We start from the raw sequence: 25,944 nt of genomic DNA, 5'->3' as shown, positions 1-25,944 counted from the left end.
AGATACGATATAATTCTAAAATATACAAAAAGACGTAACATTCTACATATCATAAGTCCCGTCCCCTCAGTTTTGTAACGTGAAAAATAATAGTAAATTCGCAGATGAATTAAAATTATGCAAAAATAGAAAGTGAAAACTTTGTTGCAATAATTATTTAAATTCGATGTCTAACATTGATGACAACGAACGTTCGCATATCGTTCGACTTATCAACCTGAAACTTGGACATCTGCAATTTTTCTTTTCTCCGCAGTCGTTATCGTATTTTTCTCACTCTCGTTTCACCGATACGTATTCGTGATTTGACCCCAGAATTTGAAAAAAAATCTTCGAATTCTACACGGGACTCGATCTATCTGTCCATCATTCTCTCTGATCGTATGACCGAGCATACGTTGATATACCTCCCCCTACATGATCCGCTAAATACTCGTCGCGCTGACCATGAGAGAGGTGGGCACGTATCCAGAAGAGGATATCACGGTCCTTTCCCCCTCCAGAACCGGCCGAGTTGTACGCGAGTCATACGATTCGGACTTGAGTCTCTCAACTATGCACGCGTCGCGAATCACGCACGTACAACAGCGCTGACGTCGCGGTGTGGGTATTGCACAGTGTGTCGCGTGTGCGTGACGTGCGTGCGTGCGTGCGTGCATACGGTCCGTGCGTGTACGTATATGTGTGTATGTCACGATTCGCGGGCGATCGCGACGCACGGGCGTATACACACGAACCCGGATTGCCGTGAAACGCGGGTTCACGGCGCGGTGTCGTCGCTTCGCGGCCCGGAAACGATTGTTCCGAAGCGATCGCGCGTCTCGCGCGGTTTCGTACCGAGAAGAAGAAACGGGGAAAAACGGAGTGATTGCAGAACGAACACGCGCTATGCCGCGCTGCAGACGATAGTACACGTGACACGCTCGAGAAAACGCGCGCGCGCGCTCGCGCGCGTACATGTGTGCGTACGTGTGTGTTATGCGCATAGTGGATGTAGCCTCGTTATCACTCGAGCGATACGCGGATGACTTTTGCTCGGCTCGTCGAGACGCGCCCGATCCCGATTTCGAGGCACGCTGCAATCTGACAGGTAACGCACACTCCGCGTGACACGTGACGCGCGTGGAAGTGTCATCGGATGACGCTTACCTGCGACAACGCGCTCCGAAAAGCGCGCGCTCTCTTCGATCTCGATACCTCCGTATTCTCGACGCGGCGCACGATTTGTTTTTTTCCTCATCACCGAAAGTGCAAATAGTTTTCGCGATGCTTACGTAACAATGCCGAGTGCTCGAAAGTATTTGCGAATTATAATAAAATTCGTGCGCGAGATGTACAGCCATGCAAAACACGGCGAACTTAGCGAAGATAGCGCACGCGCGCGCGCGCGCGTGTGTGTGTGTGTGTGTGTGTGTGTGTATAAAAGCGTGTTGTTTTCCATGATTTTTTGTCCTATTGCTTGCTTGATTTTTCGTTATTTATCGATATCGTAAAGAGAAATAGCATAATTGTTTAAGCAATTTAAGAAATTGCCAGTGCGATAATTCTACAGCGATTGTTTGACGTAATGACTGCCCGCGTGAAAATTGTTTGAACGTCGTAAGACATTTGTAAACATTATCGTGTGCGAGAATTTTGTAACATATCATATTGGATTGATAGCCATGCGCACCTGCGATGACACTATCTCTAGCTATCAGAACGTCGTAAAGAGTCGCGCAACGTTAGTCGGTCGTATCTGCAAAGAGTACGCGCGCAGTCACGTGGCCGTTTCTCGTCATTACGTCAAGACGAAAGAAAGTTGTTTTAGCGGGTTTTGTGTTGTAAAACAGAAACAAGAAAAAAATCAAATTTAAACAGGTAAATAAAGTAAAATTAAATAATACTAACGTTAAAGAATCTATAGTCAAGGTACTTAAAATAAGCTGAAAGTAATAAAAAATTCAGGCTTTTGAAACTACGAGAATAGGTTCGCTGATTTCAAATATTTATAGAGAAACGACTTTTTAATGGCAATTCTTTAACAATAATAATTTATTTAACGATATTAATAATATCGATATTAATAATAGAATAGGACTAACAATGATTAAAGTGTATCTATTTTTTTACTATTTAAATACATATATTCATATAAATTTAAATATATGTACGTATCTTTTTTTTATTTTTTTTTAGAGAAGAGGAACGTAAATTGATCAATTTAGTAATTTACATACAGTGATTACAACAAAGTCATGAAGGTGTCAGAAAATGGATTATAAATTTGATAAGAAATCACAAGCCAGTCATCTTAACTACTTGGTTCTAGTTTTAATAGACGTAATAAACATTTATATCACGAAGATATTTGATGATTTCATAAAATACGACTTGTTGATTTTTATTGGTGGTATAACGACTCAACTTCGTCAGTGGACAATTTAAATCGCCAGTGATTCGAATTTTTCGAATTGATATTCGTCGCGGCACCGTGTCTAATATATTCAACAATTTATGCTAATTAATCGTGTGAACTACCGTAGAGAGACACTCCTCGCGCCACTCAAAGCTTGTTCGCATCGGTAAGCGTTGCGTACAATACGATTCGTAGATACACGTGTTAAATTTAATATTATTTCATCGAAAATTCGGAGAACATTCGCGTGCGAGAATATTTACGAAATATATGTAGATCAAACATTTTGTCATAAAAATCTTTATAAGAGAGATATCTCTATATGAGAAAGAAGAGATACATAATAAAAATTAATTTTTATTACTTATATAACAATTTTTCGTAGTACATGATTAGTTTCGCGAGCATAGAGTATTTCATTGACGCGTTGCTGGAACTTCATCAATGGTCAGTCGCAGACTGACCGAACACGCGCTTTGGTCGTGCTGCTCGATACGGTGCAACGTATTCTTCTCGTTTGAACCCTACGAGTATTCCATCGCCTCGCCGCTCACTACTACCTTCTCGATAAAATCGGCGGAAGCCTGGTCGAATAATGGTCTGACGTCTCTCGTTGTTATTTATTCATTTCTTTCTGGTTGTTCCAGAATCGTCAAACGTATTCTGAATTCCACGGTAAAAGCTGGAGTCAATTTTTCCTTTGAAAATTCGACTTGGACTTGATAATTTTTGTACTTTTTTTCTTTATTTGCGTATCCTGCGAAGAATCATGTGTACATATTATACACGGGACCAATTGTCAATTTTGCCGCACGATTTTATCATGTGGCAATGTATCTAAAAGTTTAATTAAAATATAATTAGTTTGAAGTTTAAGCCGATATCTATTCGACACTTTGATGAATCGTAATTTATCATCGATTTTAGCATAACACCAGATTATAATGCTATTATTCTTTTCTTCTTTTATTTTAAAGCGGTACTGCCAGAAAAAAACTGGTTTTCGAAATGGCAGTATTATAATTGCCAATTTTTCTAGAACACTAAAGAGATATTTCCCCTCCCTCAGTATACATATATGTATATGTATATATATATATCTTTCTCTCTGTCTATAGAGGTGGTCATGCGATTATGGACACCGAGAGCGGCAACAACGACAGCGGCGTCAGCGGCAGCATCAGCGACGAAGCGCGTAACGGCAGTAAGTCCGTCCCGCCGAAGCACGGCGATGCTACCCAGGGCAAGCTCCACGGCAAACAGGCCGTGCGTAAAATGAGCACGATGTTCGAAGAAGAAGATGACGTATCCGACCACACGGATCCGGACGTAATCAGGATCCGCCATCAGCGTCAGAAACGTCCGGAGATCGAAGCTGAATGGTCTTCGGAGGAGGAGAGAGGTCGTTTACTGAACACCGCCGAACGTGAGATCCTCGTTGTGCCGGCCGATAATGGTAACAACGTCGGAAGGGCGATCAATCGCGTCGAGAGTCCTGAGAGCGTTCGTCGGGATAAAGGTCATCGGCGGCGGCCGCAGCCACGGCTGATGATCGATCAGGCCGGGTCCGGGTCGAGTTCGGATCGCGACAACGGACCGCACAGCCCCGGCAGATCGAGCTCCAGAAGCGTCGAGCTACGGCATCATCATCATTGTTTCAACGTGCATCCACCGAGGACTTTCAGCATGGACGAGAACCAGCAGCACTGTCCCTGCTGCCATCAACTGTCGCCTACCTGGTCCTCCGTCCTGTACCCGGAGACAAACGGGAGCCAGGGCCGTTCCTTCCCCGACACGGTCTCGATCAGGTCCCTGCAGGCGTCGATCGGCCTGGGCTCTTCCGACGGCCGGAAGCTCACGATACGTAGAGTTCCCACTTCGCCGTCGGAGCTGCTTAACGTGGTACATCCGCCGCCGTAAGTGAGACACATTGCTTACGATTGTGCCTCGGCGCTTTCGAAGAAACAGCCTCGCGTGAATCTCTCCACGTGATAGCGCGCACGCGTGCCCGCCGCTCAGCGTGAGTGCGCTTTCGCGCGAAGGCAATATGTCTTTACAAAAGGAACGATCAGGCTACGTTTGCGTCTTGTCTCGTAAAAACGAGACGCAAAAGTTTGGTCGGAAAAGATACGACGGATCAGTTCCTGGCGTTGTCGTGTTCTTGAATCTCGCTGAATTTCTTCTTATTTTCTTGAAGAACCTTATTTTTAAAGAATAAATTTGTTTTTAAAGAGATAATTACGATGCTATAGAAACATTTTACAAGTAATTAAGATAAAATCGAAGTTTTGTGTTTATGTAACGTCTGGTGAAAACATATTTGACGAAAATGCTGATGACGAAAATGATACTGGGTCAGAGACAAGATTTATTTTAAGAAAAATTATGGCGCGCATTTGAGATAACACTTCAATTCCAATAAATTATCGGACCTTATACGTTTTATCTTAAAAATTGGCAAACTACTCAGATAATCGACACATCTTTGCGCTTTAAATCTCTTCTCCTCGTCGCATTTAATTAAATTATTCCTTCGTGCGAGTGTTCTTTAACTCCGAGCTTGAAAACACATCATGATCGTAAATTAGCGTCATGATTAAAATGTGTAAGAAGCTCTGTCTCCCATATGTTTCTCACGTAAGGCCTAATACTTCGTGTAAACGTTATAAATAAACTAAACCGCATACACGACGCATAAAAATGAAGCTGCAGCCCGATGCAACCTTCAGTAGGAGAGCTCCGTGGCAGCAGTTCGAGTGCACTTTGTAACTAATCCTAACGATTATCTCCGAACAATAAAGATACCGTAAAAAGTTCCGGAGGCTTACCTAATTCGCGTCAATTGCACATTGTCAAGTCAATTGCACATTGCAAATTTACCACTTCGCTTCGTCGCGTTGATGCAGCAGCAAAATTTCTTCGCGCCGTTCAAGGTCAGTCGCGTCAATCATCAATGGTTAACTAAATTTTTCCGTTCCTTTCTGGGTCACAGTTTTGAGAATAGAGAATGAAAAATGTAAAGTAGAAAAGAATAAATTTAGTTTTAATGCAGAAAGGCTGAAATATAAACAAAATAAATTGAAATATTATTACAAAATATATCAAATATAATTATTTGTGACGTTTATACCTCTTTTTAAGTTTTCGTCACTAAAATCAGCTTTAAAATATCTACTTAATTTTGTACGAGACATACGAGATTATACCTTAGAGTTTAGGATCGATCGCGCTATTAATTAATATTAATTGACCGCTGTTGATAGGCAGGACTAGGATCCAGAAAGGAGCAAGGGTCAAGTTAGTTAATCGACGTCGATGAAATTGGGAGCTCTCAGTTTACTACAAATAGCTCTAATCGACGTTTGCCACGACCTGTTCTAAAGCGCGGAGGCTGCTGCATCAGATTCGTCGTCCCGTTCGTAAATTAAAGTCAGGGGATCGAAATCGGTATAATTTCCGGTATAATTTCGGTGAGTTCGAATGTCAGTGCGCGAAAATGATGTCTTTGGTCGCTCCGAGAGACGCCGAATGCGCGTCGTAACCGAAAATTGAATTCGCCCATTAATTAGACCGGTCTAGTTAGACCGGTTTCGATTACTCTGATTAGGGCCTCGCCTCTCTCGTCGGGCTGCGGCGGATTCTACGTACGTGACGAGAGATGCGATACGCGTCTAAGCTGCTCGGCGCGAAGCCGTCAGATCTCGTCATCCAGGGCCTGCAATTCCGGCGTATCGTCCCGGAGACGTAAGTGGATAATAGGTGTACAATGTAAGACCCCGCACCGGTTGTTGTAAGTAGGTGTGCTCCGTGCGGTGTGACATATTGTTGCGATTCCGTACCGCTTCTTCCATTGAAACGGGACGGCGCTCGAAACGACCCGTAATCGTCGTCCTACATTTAGACCTCGTCACGTCTCGTTTTTGAAGTGACGCGCGCGCGCTTACGGGTCTCCCGCGTGGGAAAACGATATCCGTCATTGCGAGATCGTCAACGCGAATAAAGAAGCGGAGCGCGCTGCTCATCGCAGCTATGTACACTTCCGGTACGCCACAACTCATTCGATTAATGATTAATTTATTCGCAAAGTACAGAGAAACTGGAAATACATTTCTCAAAATCCTCAAATAATAAATAATATTATCTAATCGCGTCCATCGCCTTTAGAATTCCATCGTATGCAGTATAATTCATCTTAAATCAGTCGTTTTCTTCTTCGCTACAAAAACTCGGTCGATCGGGGACACCCATTCGACACCCCATCTTCGTTACTGTCATATTTGCGATGACGATACATATATCTTCTCTTTAAATAAATAAAAAAAAAGCTACTGACACACCGTATACGGGGCACATTATCGTATCCGCAATGTTTCCGCGGCGCGGTATATTAGTTTTCCGTTGCAAAACGAACGGGAATGTATACAGGTGCGTCGCGTATATCTTTCAGCATTGTCGGCCGCCCTTTCCTGGCCCCTCCGCCGCCCGCGCCGCCCCATGGCCTGACACCATTTCTGCGCTCACCGCACCGTAAAGTACAAATTTGCGCAATAAACGCATAAAAATTCCTCGATCTTGACGCTTATATAATGCACCGCGCAAAGTCGATTTTTATGTCGCACGCTATTTCACGCGACATTTTATTCACGATATAGCGCGGGGGAGCCGATATACCGGAAGGAACCCGGGTATCGGCTCTCGTTTGCGTGCCCCGCGCCCATGAACACGAACGCGAGCGAAATCGTCGCCAGGTATAATTAGCGGCTCTGTGATATTTCGCGCAATACCAGGACTGTTACCGTCGCTAATCGGCACATCGCGTTGTAACGCTCGAATTCGACCGCTCTATAAACAATGACGATGAATATTTAATGATCGCCACCGGGCTTGCGTATATGAACGAACGCGTGTCATGCAAATGCAAGCGGGCAGGCAGGCAGGCAAGCAGGCCAGGCGCTGGCACGTCCACTCCACGCGTGCAGCACGGCGGACGGCGTGACGCGCGTTTCTGTGTGATTTTCCGTCAAATAAATTTTCATAATGCATTAAGCAGTTTCCGTAGGTGCACAATACGAGGCGTGAAATCATTAAGCGTCCTAAAAGAATCGTCGCGGGCAACAATGACCCTCCGCTGCGCGCGGCGCTGATCTATTGTTCCGACCGGGAATTTAGAGGCGTGCCCCTCTCTGTGCGCCGAGCGCCTATCCTTTCACTCCGCGACGCTGCTGGAGATTAAATTATATTATTCGCTCGGCGAAATATTTAATAAAACGCTTGTTATTGCTATTTTTCCATTAAACTGTCATAACTCGTAACATTTTTCCCCCCTCGGCGGAGTTCTGTCTCAATAATTTTTCTTTCCGCATTCCGCACTGTGGATGTCTTTCGTTCGAGCCCCGACTACATTTGTAATATAAAAGCTTGACGTCGCGCGTGGCATTTTTTTTTGCAGTTTCGAGGACGACGCTTCCACGTGCACCAGCTATGACGACGTGGACGCGGACGATCCCGGCTATTATCGGCAGCCCAGGAGGCCCCATTGGGCGAATAAAATGGAATTCGTCCTCGCCTGTATAAGCTACTCCGTCGGTCTTGGTAACATCTGGCGATTTCCCTATTTATGCTACAAAAGTGGCGGCGGTGAGTCTCGCGATAAACGCATCAATTTATTACGTAAATTACGTGTAATCGTGACGTGAATATCGTATCCAGTTTCACGAAGTGTTAAAGTAGTTTTACTACGAAGCGAGATACAGACAAGAAAGAGAGAGAGAGACAAGAGGGGCAAGAAAAAAAAGAGATTTCACGCTGATGTTGCCAGTAGTTATAAGATCAAAATAAATAAAGCGAATATCAAATGGAACGGACAACACGGTCGCGACGTGTTCGTCGCGATTAGCATAACCGTGATAAGAGCCACGAGATTATTTTGCGCATCGCGAAATACGTCAGTGACGAAATGGCTGACAGAGCAACTCTAGTTCGCGGTATCGTCCTCCAATTTTTACGAGCACGGAGCACGGCTTAATCGCCGTGAAACGCTTCGTCGTTCCCCTTTAAAAACGTTCTTTAAGTACTTCTTCCTATATTCTTCCGTTTTATCGCGGGAACGACGTGGCGAATCGTAACGGAATGACGTACACTTAAATTGTTGCACGTATTGAACCAGCTAATCCTTTTAGTCGAGATGAGTATCGATCATTATAGAATAAAATTAGCGCGCGCGCGCGCGTGCCGTGCGAAGGAAAAGTTACAACCCCGTCGCGCGGAAGGAGCGAATTGAGGCGGATCCTTATATGCGAAAATCTATTGCGAACGTCTTGCGTAAGCCGAGGCTCAGATTCAGGACAGCGCAGCGGCGAGCTTGTCTCTCGCAATCCCGGGCAAAACGCGACCGCGTATCGTGTTGCCGGTAATTTTCAAAGTCTGGATGCATCCGGAGCCCGGATGCGTGGCGCAACTCGCTCGCGGAACTTGATACATGACCTTGCCCGGAACACGGCTTACGCCGCCGGGCGCGGTAAATGATTTCAATGACACCGGTGGAAATAATCGGCCGAGCATCATCTCGGCGTTCCGGCCCGCGCGCTCGCTGCCTGCCGGTCTAAATTAAAGAGCCGGAAAACCGACTCGGATAACGCGATCTGTTTTACACGATTGAAATGATTTATCGTCTCGCTTGGACGACGTCTCGATTTAAATTCGCGCGAGGATTAGGAGGATCGTATCAAAATTGCAGATCTCTCTCGGTTCAATCAGATATGCGCGTCGATCGCGTGCCGCACACGCGATCTTCGTCACGCTTTGATATCTAAACATAACTTTGATGTTTATCTTAATTTATCTTAATTTAATTGTTGACTCTATCTGGAATGATCTTGAACATAATTAATAATTATAATATAAACAGAAATATGGGGTAGTTAGATCCGGCAAGAGAAGGGATAAAAGTTACATTTTAATTAATTAATTAATCCATTGTCATTAATTAATTAAGTAATTCTATTTTTGAATCAATTAATTAATTAAAAGATTCCTGTGATGCATCTCTTCTCTCAACAAAAATAATTTCCATTTGCAGAATATTAAAGAGCATTTTTTATGTAATTGTAACTTTTGCGTAATATATATTTCCAGGCATATAATATAAACTGGAAATTATTCTGTAATTTCAACAGCCCATGCATGGGCCAAGTTAATTCGTTATACAAATAGCGTGTAATACTACTGTAAAAATACAGAGCGTACGTAATTTTGTGAAATCACATATTAAACGGAAGACCGGAAAATCAGGGGGAAATAATGCGGCTCTACTTGCGCACGCGAGATGCGTACGCTCCGATATTCATTGTTGCCGCAGCACTAAATTGCATTTTCGTGATAAAGACGATACTGCAGCGAATAACTGTAACAATATTAATGCGAGTGCGCGTCATTAACCGCCTTGTAATGCAACGCGATTGGATTTTCGCCAGAAATTAAATCGCACGTAATATCATCTATTGATACGTCACATTGAATTGGGCCCTCTCTGTTATCTCCGCGCATCCTCGCTTAATACCTCGCGATAATTTATTTCGAGTACGATCGCGTATATATTATTTTGTATATCGTCTGCATCGTACTAAATGAAAACTGTCATCCGCGCCGTTGCGCGGCTGCAGGATTGAAGCGATCGACAGAGAAAAACAGATCGGATAACGCCGCGTGATTTATGCTCGCGACGCGTTGTACCTATATAGCGTTTCGCCGACTGGGATTAATTTACATCTTTCCGTGCGAAAGAAATTACACTGTACACGCGTGAACATCGTAATACATCGTCGAGCGCTTACGCAAATGGACCAAACTGTCCCAGATATCCGAGAATCCGTCTGAGAAAATGAGATCGAGTCGAACGTATAATAATCGCTGCAAGTAAGATTCGTGCGCTCGGTGAGTCGTATCAGCGAGTTTGACAATTGAAGGAAACTCGCCAACAGCTGACTAATCGTCACCTATCCCGTCCTCGCGGCGGCGGCGGCGGCGGCTAAATGCCCGATGTCAAATTAAGTCGTAATCCGTAGCGCCGCTACGGATCACCGTTTATTGCGAATAAAGAGTCACATCCAGTGACCTTGCCGCTACCCACAGTATGATTAATGTCGAGGCATTTATTACGTACACGCGCGCGAACCTCGGTTTAGCGAAACGCTGGGCGAGACCTGGGGCACATTTTTCTTGTTAACTGGATTAATCTCTCTCTTTTTTTTCTTCTTTTCTTCTCGAGAGAAAGACCGCGGATGTTCCCTACAATTATATACGCTCGGTGTATAAACCGGAGAGACGTCGCTTACATCGATTGCATCGTTTCAGGTGTGTTCCTCGTGCCTTACTTTTTAATACTCATAGTATGTGGAGTACCATTGCTGTACATGGAGCTTAGCATCGGACAGTTCACTCGGCGCGGCCCAATCGGCGCCCTAGGTCAAGTGTGTCCGTTATTGAAAGGTAAATGGGATAACCTACGATGTGACAGATTGCCGATTAAATCCCCCAAACGACTGTTTGTTAAAAGCTTCTCGCGCGATCATTTTTATAGCGTTATAAAGTGCGCTTAACTTGAAACAAATAAGTGCGAGAATATAATAGGATTAAAATTATTGTCGTTTCATCTTCTTTATTCTCTTCTCTTTGTGCAGAGCGATTTAAACCTCAAATTTTAACTCGAGCCTCCTCGAAATATACGTCTTAAATTGCGCCGTTTTATCGTCTGTATATTTCTGTCTTTGTAGGAGCTGGTCTATCGTCAGTCGTAATATCGTTTTTAATGTCTACCTACCATAATGTGATAATAGCCTACGCAATTTACTATTTCTTCTCGGCATTCCGACCGGAGCAACCATGGTCACGTTGTGACAACTTATGGAACTCGCCGCGCTGCTGGCTGCCCAGTTATGGATCCATCGATAATCGAACTCGACCGAACCTGACAAGAACCCCGTCCGAGGAGTTCTTCGAGTAATTTCTTTTTTTTTTTTATCTAAACCAACTAATTCAAGCTGTTATTGTAATATTATGTACTACTATATACACGTCATCTCTCTAACAAGATTTAAAATATTTAGTTTCCATATCGCCTGTAAAATAATTTATAAATCGCGTGTCGCAGTTTCGAATCAAAGTGTTAAAAAAAAAGAATAATTGAATTAATTAAATAAATTGAACAAATTGAATAAAAGAATAATTGTCTTTCTACTTAGCAACAAGGTCCTGCAAATGAGCAGCGGCATCGAAGAACCGGGAATTTTGAGATGGGAGCTTGTGGCGTGCCTGATAACTGCGTGGATCATGGTGTATTTTTCCATCTGGAAGTCCATTAAGTCATCGGCGCAAGTGAGATACCTGACAGGAACGCTGCCTTTCCTCCTAATCGTGCTCTTCCTCACGCGATCCCTCACTCTGGAGGGCGCCGCGAAAGGTCTGCAATTCTTTTTTCATCCACGCTGGGAATTGCTTGGCGATGCAAAGGTACTGATCTTTCGGCGATGCAACATAATCGATCTCTCGGCTAACAAGAAAGAGAAATATGACGAATAATAGAATAGACGTAAATAATAGTAAAATGTAAAATATATACGTATTATAGAAAAATGAAATATAAATATACATTATTGTGCTTTAAAATATTAATATCTCAACTTCAAATTAAAACTATGTCCTTTCTGTATGACAAAAAGAGTATACTTCACCTTGAATTTTTAGTTAATTATATATCGATATATTAATTAATTAGGTATGGGTCAACGCTGCGGCTCAAGTCTTCAATTCTGTAGGGATCGCCTTCGGCTCGATGATATGTTTCGCGAGTTACAACCGATTCCACAACACGATCCTCGTAGATACCGTCGCCGTTTCGCTCATAAACGCCTTCAGTAGTCTACTGGTTGGAATATTCTCGTTCGCCACGATCGGCAATATAGCGCTAGAGCAAAACATGTCCGTCGAAGATGTCCTAACCGACGGTACGTATAGAATTAGAAATGATGTTTACGTCACGTTAAATATGATAAATTATGTAAGTATCAATATAAGTGTGCCACGCACGTTATGGAGAGAAAGGGTGTAAAAGACGCGTAATAGAATCCACGAGACCGTTGCACCTGTTCTTTCTATTTTCTCCCCCCCCCCCCGTTGTTTTACATCATCGGATTAACTCCCCCCTGACATTTTATAGATAAATCATAATTTCCGTTCAAGGACCTGGTCTAGTCTTCGTCATCTATCCGCAAGCGCTAGCCAAGATGCCAGCTTCTCAACTCTGGGCTGTGCTCTTTTTCTTTATGCTGGTCTGCCTTTCGTTGAACAGTCAAGTAAGTGTATATGACAGATAAGGCATAAGGCCTTATTTCCTATCGCAACGCGATGTGTACACGTGCAATGCGATTACGGACTAATCCATAAACAGACGCAATTACGTGATCGAATTGTATCGTCCCGCGAAATATTTATAGAGATATACAAGCAGCGTTAGTCATTAAACGAAAAATTAAATACCAGAATCACATTACTCAATCTTAATGGATGCAAATCGTATTTTAACAAGCTTTCTATTTCGAAGATCGTTAATAGTTTGCTTTTGCAATGTTTTAACGGTATTATGTAAATCTCGGGATTTCAGTTTGCCGTTGTTGAAGTAGTCGTTACGTCGATCCAAGACGGTTTCCCGAATTGGGTGAACCGTCATCTTCTCTGCCACGAAGTGCTGGTCCTCCTCATATGCGTCGTTTCGTTCTTATTTGGACTGCCGAATATTACGCAGGTATAATATAAGAACGGCAAACTCGAGAGTCAGTGTTTACTTCGCGTGATAAAAAAAAAACTAACACACTCATCCTTTACTAAATGATTTCTCGACTGCCCTCAGGGCGGTATTTATTTCTTCCAACTAATAGATCATTACGCCGCTTCGATGTCCATCATGTTCCTGGCGTTCTTCGAAGTGATTGCCATCTCGTGGCTCTACGGCGTGCGGCGGCTGTGCAATAATGTCAAGGAGATGACCGGACGCTTGCCATCGATGTACTTCCGGTTCTGCTGGTTCCTCGCCGCGCCTCTTCTCATAATGGTACACAGCGATATTAATGAAAATTTCAGGATATTAAAATTTTCATACCGCGTTGAATCTATCATATCTGACAATGAGTAATAAGCGCAACGAATGAAAATTGCTGGCTGCAAATCAAGCGAAAAAAACATTCTTGATAGGAATTACAAGCTGCCAATTACTCGCGCAATTATTGTTCTCAGAAAAATACAAGGTATATCGTTTTTATCTGATGATGACAATTGCACGGATGATTGCTCGCTTTTATAATCCTGGTTCGTTGCGTTTCCTGATGCAGTTGGCGATCTTTACGATACACACATCCGCATTTTCATAATTGCCTTATCTTCTCAGGCTGTATGGGTGTTCAGCTTAATTGATTATGAGCCACCGACCTACCACAACGGTGATTATACGTATCCATGGTGGGCAGAAGCGATCGGATGGGGCATCGCGTCTCTCTCCTTAATTTGCATTCCCGCTTTTGCCGTTTACGTATTCGTTAGAGCGGATGGTGCCACGTTTGCCGAAGTATGCCGAGTTTTATTGACACTGTTGAATTGGAACCAATCAATTTAGCAAAGAATTTAACTCTAGAACTATTAAAAACAGTCAAAATGACTGGTCTGTAATTTTTTTATTAATGTGCATTTTCTGAGATTTTTCGTAATTTTTGTTGCAATATATGTATATGATTAAATTGATTAATTTTCTCTCTTTATCTTCTTTTAAATATATGTATAATATTTATAATATATTTAAACAATATAAAAAAGCAAATATATTAATCGTTGGTAGTTCTAGTATCTTACTATGAAAAAAAAGACATAAATATTAATATGTATTACTTTGAAAATTTCTCCTTTGCCACTTGAGAATTTTCTTTTAACATTACAAACATCTCACATCACAAACGAAGAGATCTCTGATGTTTGTACGAATAACAAATTGTTGCTAAATTGCTAAAAAAAGTATTATACCTAGAAAGAAAGGAATATTTATATATAAGAACTTTTATCCCCAGAGACTCAAAAATTCCATCAAACCGCACTTCGAGGCGTGCAAAGTTTGCGGACAGGAATACTGCGTGGAGGCCATGCACAATCTGCCAGAGGACATGCTCAAGGAGCCGCAAACAGTCGTGGATACTTCCATACAACTGAATTCGCACTACCTGCTGAAGCCTCAGATGTGATAACGTGGACTCGCAGAAACGATCAGCTTTTTACGGTTACACTTAATCCACGAAATACGAAGTCACTTTGAGGAATAATTATTTAACAAGACACGTTCGCTCGTATACTTTTATCGTCGGTCATCGTAATCGACAGCCGTCGCGGCAGTCAACATTCCATTATTTATAGCCTTGTTACAAAGACGGTGATCACTTGCGAAAAAGTCATTAGGATAAAAGTATATCTTCTTGTAAACTTTTACTCTTTACGCCATCGTTATGTGATAGGCTATAGACAAGCACTGAATCGACGTAATAGGAATATATTTCTGTATATATCGCAGTCGATACGCAATATAATGTGTATAACATTGTTATATCATAATTTTAATAAATTATTATATATTATTATATATCATCCAAAAATGTGTATTTATGTCAACGTTATCCGGCTTTCCATATTGCTCCCTTAATTCCTTCAATAGCATTTTATCCTCGAAAACGTTAAAACGAAATCGCGCAGCTATCACAATCGCTCTTTTCTCGTAACAATGATTCGCGCATTATATTTGACTATTAAGTAACTATAACAGAGTATTGTAACTGTATAACAGAGTTATGGTTATTAAGTAACTATAATATGTAACAGAGTACCTCTTACAGAAGGTTTCGCCATACTCGCGCTTATGTAAGTTTAGAATCTCTGTTACGCAGCGGGTTTCCATCGTATTGAATCCTCATACAGCAAATTAGATATAACTAATTGCATTATGCCCTGGGACACAAGTCCCCCGCGATGGCACTCTCTCATTTGAGCATCGGGCAAGCTTAAGTTCACATCGAAGTTTACCTTAACGTCGTTCCGCTTAAAGTTGCCAAACCATGACAAAGAAGTTCGAATTTAATTGGCGCATCGAAGTGCCGGAGCTCTTGAGAAATGGCTCGGTGTTCGATCGATGGTTCGAAGACAAAGAGACGACTGAATACGAGCCGAATTGCCTATTCAAAGTCGACGAGTACGGCTTCTTCGTATACTGGAAAAGCGACGGCAAGGTATATAACTTACTGTAGAATCCTCGTAGCTTCACTTTTAAACAGCTAAATCGTCCGGTTATTATTTTTCAACAAACAATGTAAATATTGTAAATAACTTATGGCTTATTATTTTATAGGATGGTGATGTCATAGAATTGGCTCAAGTGAGCGATATTCGTTATGGGGGCACGCCAAAGGTAAATCTAGCGTAAAGAAAGATTCGAAATGAAAATATTATAGTAATAATAATTTGTTTTATATCGACGATCGGTCTAGGATCCAAAGTTATGCAATAAATTAAGTAAACACGGAACGTTGGAGCAATTGGATCAAAAAAGTTTAACTATATGCTCCGGGGTGGATTATACGAACATTACTTATCAGCATGTTGTATGCCCGGATGCACAAACAGCTAAGGTAATAATCGGAAAGTTGTGAATGGATTAAAACTCTAATATATACATAAATTCAAACTTTAGAATATCTATGGATATTGCTAAAATCATTTTTAAAATTTATTTCAACAATTATTTTATTTTTAACGTTATTAAATTACTCGTGGGAGCACAACTGAACATTGGCCGCTAATGTGCAGAATTACATTACTCGCGATTTAACATTTAATTTACCCTTTTACCTTTTGTTTTAGATATACATTTGCGTTTACATTTATTTTATATATATATATGTTACTTTATTGTTAATGCAATTGATATCTACCCTCAATTATCTTCTGATTCAACTTCTCTTTATGTTAATGCCAATCTGTGGTTAATCAATTCAGGATTGGCAGGCTGGTTTGCGTTTAATTACGCACAACACGAAAGCAAGTAACGTTTGTCCAACGATACAGCTTATGAAGCAGTACGTATTCATTAACTTGAATCCAACTGCGGCTGCGCAAAAATTGCAAATAAATATTTGTACGAACGCTAATGCTGTTTATTTTGATCCATTATATAAAACTTGACTGATCGTTGCTCGGATCTGCTTAGTTGGATGCGGCTAAGTTTCCAAGTCGATCCGAAGGGAAAGGTACCCGTGAAAGTGATATCAAAGACTTTTGCATCTGGAAAGACCGAGAAACTCGTTTATCAAGGATTATCGGAGCTAGGTCTGCCTAGTGGAAAGGTGAGTCAATAAGTACGGGCATTTTCAAAAGACCTTAATTAACATTTGAACGGGATCAATAAAGTTTACTTAAAGTTCGTTCAGGGAAATTTCAAAGTTGTCATCGCTGCAAGTAGTTTTCCAATTTCAATTGAAATAGAGAAATAATACCTTAATTGTTCGACGACGTGACAATGTTTCGCTCGCAAATGATTTTTGAACATAAATTTAATCGTGAAAATCTTACATTACCTCGTATATATACGAAGTTATTATTTTATTATTATTTCATATACAATACGTAATGTATTTATGTTTTTAAATATTCTTATTTGGCATATAGTATTGCTTAATATTAATATTAATGATATTTAATATTAAGTAATACTATACGCCAAATAAGAATATTTAAAAACATAAATACATTACGTATTGTATATAAATAATAATAAAATAATAACTTCGTATAGGTATATACGAGGTAATATAACATTTTTACGATTTTTATGTTCAAAAATCATTTGCAACCAAAACATTTGTCACGTCGTCGAACAATTAAAATAATATATGCCAAATATTACTTAATATTTAATATGTTAATGTTGATGTTAATTATAAGTGAGAACCAATATTTATTCAATCTTAATATTAATATTAATAAAATATATATTAACGCGCGCGCGTTATTATATTTTACATATGGCTATTTTTCACGTTTTAGAATGACAAAATAGAACCAGAGGCCTTCACGTTCGACAAGTTTTATAGCTTGTACTTTAAGATATGTCCTAGGAATGATATCGAGGAACTTTTTCAATCCATGTAAGTATTAACCCGCGCGTTGCATTAGTATATTGTGCACCAAGGGGCGAAAGTAGCGTTTTTCAGACGAGTGTGAAGTTTGCCGCCCGAGCCGAAAGCGAGGGCGGCAAATCACACGAGTCTGAAAAAGCTTTCGCCCCGAGGTGCACACGATATTTTTCACAATATCTTTACGGAAAGTTTGACCTCCATGCCTAGAGAGAGGCGAGAGTGGCCATTTCACGCCAGGACGGCATAGCGAGACGAAAGTGGCCACTTTCGTCCCTAGGGCGGAAAGTGGCCATTTTCGTCCCTGTTTAACGGGACGAAAGTGATCACTTTCCGCCCTAGGGAGGAAAGTGGTTACTTTCGTCACGCTAATGCCGTCCTGGCGTGGAATTGGTCACTTTCGTTCCTCTCTACAGGCATGAAAAGTCGAACTTTCCGTGGAGGTGTTGTGAAAAATAATTTTACACGAAGAAGGTATCATTGTTTTCCACGTTATACAGTACGAAGGGGAAAACTGATACCATAAGTTTGCTGCAATTGGTGGAATTTATGAACACGAAGCAAAGGGATCCGCGACTCAACGAGATATTATATCCGCTTTACACGGAAAAGAGATGTACAGAAATCATAAATGACTACGAGACGGACGAGAAAGCGAAAACGGAAAGTGAGTTCCCGCAAAGTTAAATTCTCTTTCGTCGTTATCCGTTTTTTACGCCCGAAATAACGTTTCGATGTTTTATTACCCTCAGAGAAGCTGACGAAGGATGGTTTTATACGATACTTAATGTCGGATGAGAACGCGCCGATGTTCTTAGACAAATTGGAAGAATGGATGGACATGGACCAGCCGCTCGCTCATTATTATATCAATTCGAGTCACAATACTTATCTCAGCGGACGTCAGATCGGTGGCAAGAGCACCGTTGAAATGTATCGACAGGTTCTGCTTGCTGGTTGCAGGTGATCTTTCAGTTGTTGTAACGACGACATATAAAAACGTATCGACGGAGAAATATTTCAAAATAATTTCGAAGAGAAAATTAAAGAAGAACTATCGCGACTGTAGGTGCGTCGAGCTGGACTGTTGGGATGGAAAGGGCGAAGATGAGGAGCCTATCATAACTCACGGCAAAGCTATGTGCACCGACATCCTTTTCAAGGATGTGATCTACGCTATAAGAGACACCGCGTTCGTTACTTCCGAGTACCCCATAATTCTGAGTTTCGAGAATCACTGCTGCATGAAGCAGCAATATAAACTGGCGAAATACTGCGACGAAATATTTGGCGACCTGTTGCTGAAGGAGCCCCTGAAAGATTATCCCGTGAGTGAGAGACGTCATGTTTAATGACCGCGATCCAGTGAATTAAAATTAATCACACGAGTACATGCGAAAATGTGTACTGTACGACATTATTTCCAGCTTGAGCCTGGGTGCCTTCTTCCTCCGCCGAGCGCGCTGAAACGCAAGATATTGATCAAAAACAAACGATTGAAGCCGGAAGTGGAAAAGGCCGAGCTCGAGCTCTTCCGCGCCGGACAGTTCGAAGATAAGGATGAAGTGGTAGAGGATGCCAGTGCCCCTGCAGTTGCTCCACCTCCAGAGCCAGAGCCGCCAAAGGTGATTAACCACATTAATGAATCTTTAACAAGGCGGAAGTTGAATTTTGCTCTCCCTCTTTCACTCTTCTTCTCTCTGGAAAATTAAAATTTTTGGCGTTCAATCTTCGATACGTTTACGGTTGTGCAGGAAGGCGAAGCTCCTGCTGCAGGCGAAGGAACTGAAGAGGTACAAGCGGTTCAATACACGGGTAGTACAATGCGGGTCCATCCTTATCTCTCGGCAATGATAAACTACGCGCAGCCAATAAAGTTCCAGAGTTTCGAAGCTGCAGAGAGTATGTGGTATATTTAACGAAATATCATACTTATCTGTAATTGAGTATATTAGGATAATGACGCACGATTTTATGTGAAAACTTTAAGAAAACTTTATAAAAATCATTTTAAACACTAAAACTATACCAAAGCAGTTTGAAAAATATCTAAATTTCAATTTTTTATCAAAAGATACGGTACATTTTCTGAAATTTCTCCGTGACTTTTGTTATAATATTTAAATGATCAAATTGATTAATTTATTTGTTCCCTTCATCTTTTTTTATATTTATCTTACATTTTGTTCTTCAATTATTTTAAAGTGCGTTGTATTTTAATATCAAAACTACCAAAGTAGCAAAAATAATTAGTTTGTAATTTTTATCTTTATAACAATACATTTTTTTAGATTTTCCGTGATTTTTATTGCAATATGTGAATTATTAAATTAATCAATTTACTTTCTCCTTTCTTCCTTTTTTCAAAGAAATATATATAGTAGTATATTTAAATATAAGATATAGATAATCATCAGTTTAAGTAAGTATTAAAATTTGTGTCCGTGTATTAATTTTGTAAGGAACCTTTTAGTTGTAAAATTATGCAGAAATGTTGTTGTGAATCTGTAAGCGCGTGAAATTTAATAGTACTCTTTCTCTCTCGCGAAGAGTTTTTCGTATAATAATGTACCTTAAATTTACCGAGGGGTAACGGGTGTGTATGTGGTAGTGCATACGTCCCGAAGACTTAAGGAGGGTTAAATGAATGAGCGTACACGTGCGCGCGTGTCGCGCGCGCGACATGTACTAATGTCTCGACCCCGACGTTGCAGGCAAGAATATACATCATAATATGTCTTCGTTCTCCGAGACTGCCGCTCTTAACTATCTGAAAACTCACTCCGTGGAGTTCGTTAATTACAACAAGCGGCAAATGAGTCGAATATATCCAAAGGGCACGAGGGCTGATTCGTCGAATTACATGCCCCAGGTAACTGCAACAATATATATACAAACGCGCTTAGATTCTCCGCAGAGCTATTAGTCACGTATATATCCCTATTGCGTATATATGGACTGCATTGCAGGAAGTCGCACGTTCTTTCGTCGGACATTATTTTGAGAAAAATAAAGGACTTTCTTGGTTTCGCGTATACTCGTTTTATGCGAAATGCTCGTCTTTATTTAGGTCTTCTGGAACGCCGGTTGCCAGATGGTGGCTTTAAACTTCCAAACTCCCGATCTGCCGATGCAGCTGAATCAAGGGAAATTCGAGTACAACGGTACGACGGGCTACTTGCTGAAACCCGACTTCATGCGGAGGCCCGATCGAAGCTTCGATCCTTTTTCCGAGGACGTCGACGGCATCATCACCGCGCAGTGCGCGGTACAGATCATTGCCGGGCAGTTCTTGTCGGACAAGAAGGTGGGCACGTACGTGGAGGTGGATATGTACGGTCTACCGGCAGACACGATTAAGAAGGAATTCAGGACACGAATGGTACCGTCAAACGGTCTGAATCCGGTCTACAACGAGGAGCCGTTCTTGTTCCGGAAGGTCGTGCTTCCCGATTTGGCGGTGCTCAGATTTGGTAATGACGTCTCTTCTTCATAATATATAAGGATATATTCATCGCGATATAAATTCGAAATAAACAAATGCTGCCGTTCACCGAATATTTTTTTCAATCATATGTTTCATCTCGCGTAGGTGTGTACGAAGAGAACGGCAAATTGCTCGGACAGCGAATCTTACCCTTGGACGGGCTTCAAGCCGGCTACAGACATATCTCCTTGAAGACCGAAGCGAACTTCCCGATGGCGTTGCCTATGCTCTTCTGCAACATAGAGCTCAAGATTTACGTCCCCGATGGATTCGAAGGTAGCATCTCAGCCGCGCGGCTCAAAAATAGTAGCACTCTTCGCGGCTTTCGCTCACACGGAGCCCGCCTCCAATTTCAGATTTTATGGCCGCCTTGTCGGATCCGGGTGGTTTTAGCAAGGCTGCCGAGAAGCAAACTGAGACGATGAAGGGACTCGGAATAGAACAGACGGATGCCAAGGCGGACGCTAAGAAGAAGAAAGAAGAAGAAGCGAAGAAGGGTAATAATTCATTTACTGCAAGATATGTTTTTTATATATTAAAAAATGATGATTAAATTAAATGATAGAGGAGCAGAAAATTATACCAATTATTGTTTGTTATATGCGGTATGTATGCAATTCTTACGCAATTTCAGCGGAGGTATTAAAACTGGAACCTATTACGTTAGAATCGTTGAAAAAAGAGAAAGGTTTCAAAATGGGCAAAAAGCACCAGAAAGAGTTGGATACCATGAGGAAGAAACATGCTAAAGAAAGACAAACTATGCAGAAAAATCATTGTAGCGCCATCGAGAAGTTAACCAGAGGAAAAGAGTGCGTTGGAATTTACAATAATTCAGTAATTCTATTGCGCAAAGAGAGATTTGAGAAATTTACGATATATTTAATATTTAATGATATTTTCACAGCAAAAATGCACTGGCGCAGGACGCGAATGTGAAGAAAGTTATAAGCGAACAAACGGCCCAATGGTCCGCCATGATGGAGAAGCAGAGGAAGGAAGAATGGGAATTACTGAAGAATCAAACGCAGAGCTCTCGCGACGAGTTAAAGAGACTGATCGAGGTCGTGCAAGCCACGCAAGTTAAACAGATGCAGGCGAAACATGACAAGTTGGTTCACCCCATTTATTCGTTTTGTTATATATTTCTCGCCGATTAATCTCCGCAATAGACATAAGTTCTGATTCTTTTTTTGTCACACATCGTTTGAATACGTTAATTAATATTGTAGAGACATAAAGGATTTAAATACCAATCAAGCGAAAGCGTCCGTGGAAACGGCGAAGGAAGTAATGAACGACAAGACTTTGAGAACGAAGGGTGAGAAGGACAGAAGGCTTCGCGAAAAGAAGCAACAGAATACGAAAAAATTTGTGGACGAGAGGAAGACTATAGAGATCAAGCAGGGCCGTGAAAAAGAGAAACTGAAGGTTACGCACGGAAAACAAGTGGAGGACCTGGACAAAGACATCAATACAGTAAGTTTGAAAGCCATTCGTCCCTGGATATATTCGGTCTTTTTGTAGAAAAAGATATACCGAACTTTTCATGACTCAAGTAAGTTTGCGAAACTTGGAAGATGAAAACATTCAATTCCTTTCATAGTCATAATTCTTTTTAAAGCAAGAATTTTATTTCAAAAATTAAGTTTTCATAAATACGCCTTAAATTTTTCCTTTTCTTGAATAAAGAAAAAAGTTTAGATCGTCATTAAACATTTTGTTGTTCGATACTCTCAAATAGAGAAAATGTATTATAAATAAAATGAATTATAAAGAAGCAAGCAATCGTGTAACTTTCGCCTATGAAATTAATGTAATTTTGCGAAATAATGCGTATTTGTTTGATCATGTTGCAGAGTATTGAAATATACGAGAACGAAGCGATTGAGTACGACTTATCATCCAAGGCGGAATTCTATATATAGTTTTCTCTTAATTTCTATATCATCATACTTATCGTTTGATGTTTGTTGTTTTATATTTCGTGTAATACATATATTTATTTTTCTATTTTTCATAATGATATATCTTTTTATACTATTATTACTACAGCAAATTATTTTTAGCTGTGTGTGTAATTCATCGTATATCTATCGTTACTAATCATTGATAAATATTTATGTATTAAGAAATATATGGATAAATAAAGGAATGGCGTTCCAAAGAAATATCTTGTTAAAATACCTTGTTATGGATTCTATATCATAATTGAACTCCTTTATAAGGGAATGGCATAGATAAAAGCGTAGAAATAATATATCGATAAAATAATTTTTACTATCGATTATTATATTTTTAAAATATTTATTAACATAGCTCAACAATTTTAGACCATATTTTATCTCCGAAGTGTAATTAGAACTGCACAGAGCTCTATAATTATTTACACGACAATCGGAATGTATAAAACTATCGTTTGGCACGAAATTTTGTACGTTGTTAGACTTTTTTTGTACGTATTAAGAAGTAGTTAAATATTGCCGATTAAAATCACAAACATTTAAATTCTCTTGAAATTCTACTGAATTTTATCTAAGAATACACAGCATCTGTACTTTCCTGTAGTTGAACGAAATTTTGTACAAACGGCATACGGTACACACGTAAGGAAGCGATAGACCCGATACAAGCTCCAATCCAGTAAACTATCACGTGCTCCAGAGATGAGGTTCCCAGACAGCCGTATTTTAAAGAAGTCGCCAGTGCGGGATTGAAGTAACCACCGGTGTAATTGAAAGCTGAAATACATTGTATGTACATCAAGAATCAACAATACAGACATTTCTTTACGTCACAAAAGAGAATATAAAAATGTTCGCTGACCTGCAACCACCAAAAACGTCCCCACGAAGGCATCGATGATCGTGCTGAACCTCGGGTTCAAGTCACCTAGCACGCGGGATACCACCCTACACATGCATGTTGCAACGCATTCCACAAGCGCTCCAGTTATAGCGGACACCTGAAAAATCGTCGCACACAATTTTTTAAATTTATTCAATAATAAAATTATTTCACACGGTGTTGAAAACGGTCAATGGGCACGTATTGCATATCACGTGATATACCGGATGAATAATAAAATAATGTTTAAAAATTAATATTAATTATATCTAAGTAATATTAATTAATTATTTTTAAATATTATTAATAATTATAATTAATAATTAATTAATATTTTTTAATTTTTTAATATTATTAATAATTTTAATTAGTAATTAATTAATAATTTTATATATTAACGCGAACTGAATTCTGTTCGTGAAATCAGAGGTGATTTGTCCTTGCCTGCAGATCTGTAGTGCAATCGCCGTATGCCCTGTTCTTGTGCGTAGAAGCGAATTGGAACGCCCACAATATTTGGATGTACTTGAATATAATGAGACCGCCAGCCAATTCCGCGCATATCAACAGAAACGCGACGGTCAGGGGTTTCTTATGTATTACTACATCCTCCATGTGTGTATAAGGGCACTCCGAAGCTTCATCCCAGTTTATCGACCACCAGATTGTTAATAGAAACAAATAAAGCGCATACATCCACACTCCCCAATTGTCCGCAACTGTAGAGAGAAGTTTAAATTTCTTTCTTGGGAAAAACAAGGAAGAATAAAGGCAAATTGTTGTTGTAACGTGTATAATAAGAATGACACAAAATAATACAAAAAATTTAATTGATAGCTTATAATGGTACATACATTGAAAAAATATAACGCTAATATATAATACGCAACGTATAAATATAATTGTAATATAAATAATGGGTACCTAAATCCGTAGTCATCGTTTATCAAAAATCGCATGTTGATTTATAAAACAGAGAGCAAACTTACTTATAATGAGCTCAAAACATGCCCCGCAAAGTTCTGCCGTAGCTATGAATTCGAGGACCAAAGTTCTCGTGAGGGGATAAGAATCAAGATAAAATAGCGTATAGAGCCTTAGCCAATACGCTATCCAAATCGTGACTCCGATGTACGCTGTAGACACTATCAAGTCTATTGATCCAGGCATTATCCTATTAAGATACGTGCCATTTAAACAAGTGCGGCATCAGCATAATAAAAACGTATGAGCGTAATAAAGCACATCCGATGTAACTCCGCGTGCTAGAGAGATCTACCGTTTATCTTTATACCATCCAACACAGCGTTATATAATTAATACAATTTTACAACAGATCATCAATTTAGAAATTAACGGATATAAATTAACGGATACGCTTATTTTATCAACAAGATTATTGAATATTTTACCGTGTGATAACGTATTCAATGTGATGTGTATTCAATGATAAGACACGAAACTAAAAATTCATTATGTAATTGATTTACTAATTCTACGAATTTGCCTAGTCTAATCGAGAGATACGGTAAAAACTTACGGGATAATCACCAAATCACACTGGTTGTTATTTCAACTTTTGTTACCTCGATTTTCATAAATACTGTGCGCACGATACATTTGCATCGAGTAGGGCTTCACGCAGCGGTTATTTAAAACTAGGGAGTGCCAAATATATCTACGCGAATATGTCGCGAGGCTTTAAATAACTCGCCGAGATTGTCACGAAGCATAGTATTATAAAGCAACAGAATTGCTATTGATACTATGTAAAGAATATCTTTAAAACTGGCTAAAAAAAATTCAGAAAAAATTAAATTATATTTCAGTAAAACAAAATTTGGAAGTACATTTTCATATTTTCGTCAGTATACGATCGATAAAGATTCTCGTAAAGAACCGAGTGGCGCAATGCACCAATGACGTCGTGGATGCTGCAGAATGTATATCTGATACTGTCAAAACGTTCACTTTAAACAATCTATACAAAAAATCTGTTA

General features: G+C 40.2%; 3 protein-coding genes across 7 annotated transcripts; 2 read left to right on the top strand and 1 right to left on the bottom strand.

The window, feature by feature from the left end:
* Positions 1-540: 540 nt before the first annotated feature.
* Positions 541-15,081, top strand: Ine (solute carrier family 6 member inebriated). 4 transcript variants are annotated; one of them, XM_071783999.1, is made up of 12 exons: positions 541-1,090; positions 3,517-4,314; positions 7,848-8,035; positions 10,751-10,885; positions 11,170-11,395; positions 11,638-11,905; positions 12,171-12,399; positions 12,635-12,747; positions 13,056-13,196; positions 13,302-13,502; positions 13,836-14,012; positions 14,506-15,081. In XM_071783999.1, exons 2-12 carry the CDS (start codon positions 3,533-3,535, stop codon positions 14,674-14,676), a joined length of 2,631 nt encoding a protein of 876 aa, XP_071640100.1. In that variant the 5' UTR covers positions 541-1,090; positions 3,517-3,532; the 3' UTR covers positions 14,677-15,081. The 4 variants fall into 4 exon arrangements, with proteins under 4 accessions (XP_071640100.1, XP_071640116.1, XP_071640109.1 ...); XM_071784015.1 differs by lacking the exon at positions 541-1,090 and adding an exon at positions 1,550-1,860; XM_071784008.1 differs by lacking the exon at positions 541-1,090 and adding an exon at positions 2,840-2,996.
* Positions 15,082-15,502: 421 nt separating this feature from the next.
* On the top strand, positions 15,503-23,268 carry LOC139816461 (1-phosphatidylinositol 4,5-bisphosphate phosphodiesterase). The gene is made up of 19 exons (XM_071783969.1): positions 15,503-15,708; positions 15,828-15,887; positions 15,967-16,107; positions 16,475-16,554; positions 16,686-16,821; positions 17,522-17,622; positions 18,111-18,277; positions 18,363-18,573; positions 18,680-18,938; positions 19,038-19,235; positions 19,365-19,512; positions 20,325-20,482; positions 20,681-21,083; positions 21,203-21,373; positions 21,454-21,594; positions 21,732-21,909; positions 22,005-22,208; positions 22,330-22,576; positions 22,957-23,268. The coding sequence occupies exons 1-19, from the start codon at positions 15,538-15,540 to the stop codon at positions 23,023-23,025; spliced, it is 3,243 nt and encodes a 1,080-aa protein (XP_071640070.1). The 5' UTR covers positions 15,503-15,537; the 3' UTR covers positions 23,026-23,268.
* Positions 23,269-23,368: 100 nt separating this feature from the next.
* On the bottom strand, positions 23,369-25,858 carry Aqp (aquaporin). 2 transcript variants are annotated; one of them, XM_071783979.1, is made up of 5 exons: positions 25,485-25,858; positions 24,934-25,118; positions 24,389-24,663; positions 23,924-24,062; positions 23,369-23,838 (listed from the first exon to the last, which is right to left on the bottom strand). In XM_071783979.1, exons 2-5 carry the CDS (start codon positions 25,112-25,114, stop codon positions 23,633-23,635), a joined length of 801 nt encoding a protein of 266 aa, XP_071640080.1. In that variant the 5' UTR covers positions 25,115-25,118; positions 25,485-25,858; the 3' UTR covers positions 23,369-23,632. The 2 variants fall into 2 exon arrangements, with proteins under 2 accessions (XP_071640080.1, XP_071640090.1); XM_071783989.1 differs by having other exon boundaries at positions 24,934-25,858.
* Positions 25,859-25,944: the final 86 nt, after the last annotated feature.

Source organism: Temnothorax longispinosus, chromosome 1, assembly GCF_030848805.1.
Source record: "Temnothorax longispinosus isolate EJ_2023e chromosome 1, Tlon_JGU_v1, whole genome shotgun sequence".
Classification (NCBI taxonomy): domain Eukaryota; kingdom Metazoa; phylum Arthropoda; class Insecta; order Hymenoptera; family Formicidae; genus Temnothorax; species Temnothorax longispinosus.
Note: the sequence above shows the minus strand (reverse complement) of the source record. Positions and strands in the feature narration are given on the sequence as shown.

Coding starts and splice junctions, on each gene's coding strand:
- Ine (XM_071783999.1), top strand. CDS start 3,533: ATGGACACCGAGAGCGGCAACAACGACAGCGGCGTCAGCGGCAGCATC. Junction 11,906..12,170: donor AATTGCTTGGCGATGCAAAG/GTACTGATCTTT, acceptor TTAATTAATTAG/GTATGGGTCAACGCTGCGGC. Junction 14,013..14,505: donor ATGGTGCCACGTTTGCCGAA/GTATGCCGAGTT, acceptor TTTTATCCCCAG/AGACTCAAAAATTCCATCAA.
- LOC139816461 (XM_071783969.1), top strand. CDS start 15,538: ATGACAAAGAAGTTCGAATTTAATTGGCGCATCGAAGTGCCGGAGCTC. Junction 21,374..21,453: donor CGTCCCCGATGGATTCGAAG/GTAGCATCTCAG, acceptor CTCCAATTTCAG/ATTTTATGGCCGCCTTGTCG. Junction 22,577..22,956: donor TGGACAAAGACATCAATACA/GTAAGTTTGAAA, acceptor ATCATGTTGCAG/AGTATTGAAATATACGAGAA.
- Aqp (XM_071783989.1), bottom strand. CDS start 25,114: ATGCCTGGATCAATAGACTTGATAGTGTCTACAGCGTACATCGGAGTC. Junction 24,664..24,933: donor ATGTTTTGAGCTCATTATAA/GTAAGTTTGCTC, acceptor TTCTCTCTACAG/TTGCGGACAATTGGGGAGTG. Junction 23,839..23,923: donor GACGTTTTTGGTGGTTGCAG/GTCAGCGAACAT, acceptor AATGTATTTCAG/CTTTCAATTACACCGGTGGT.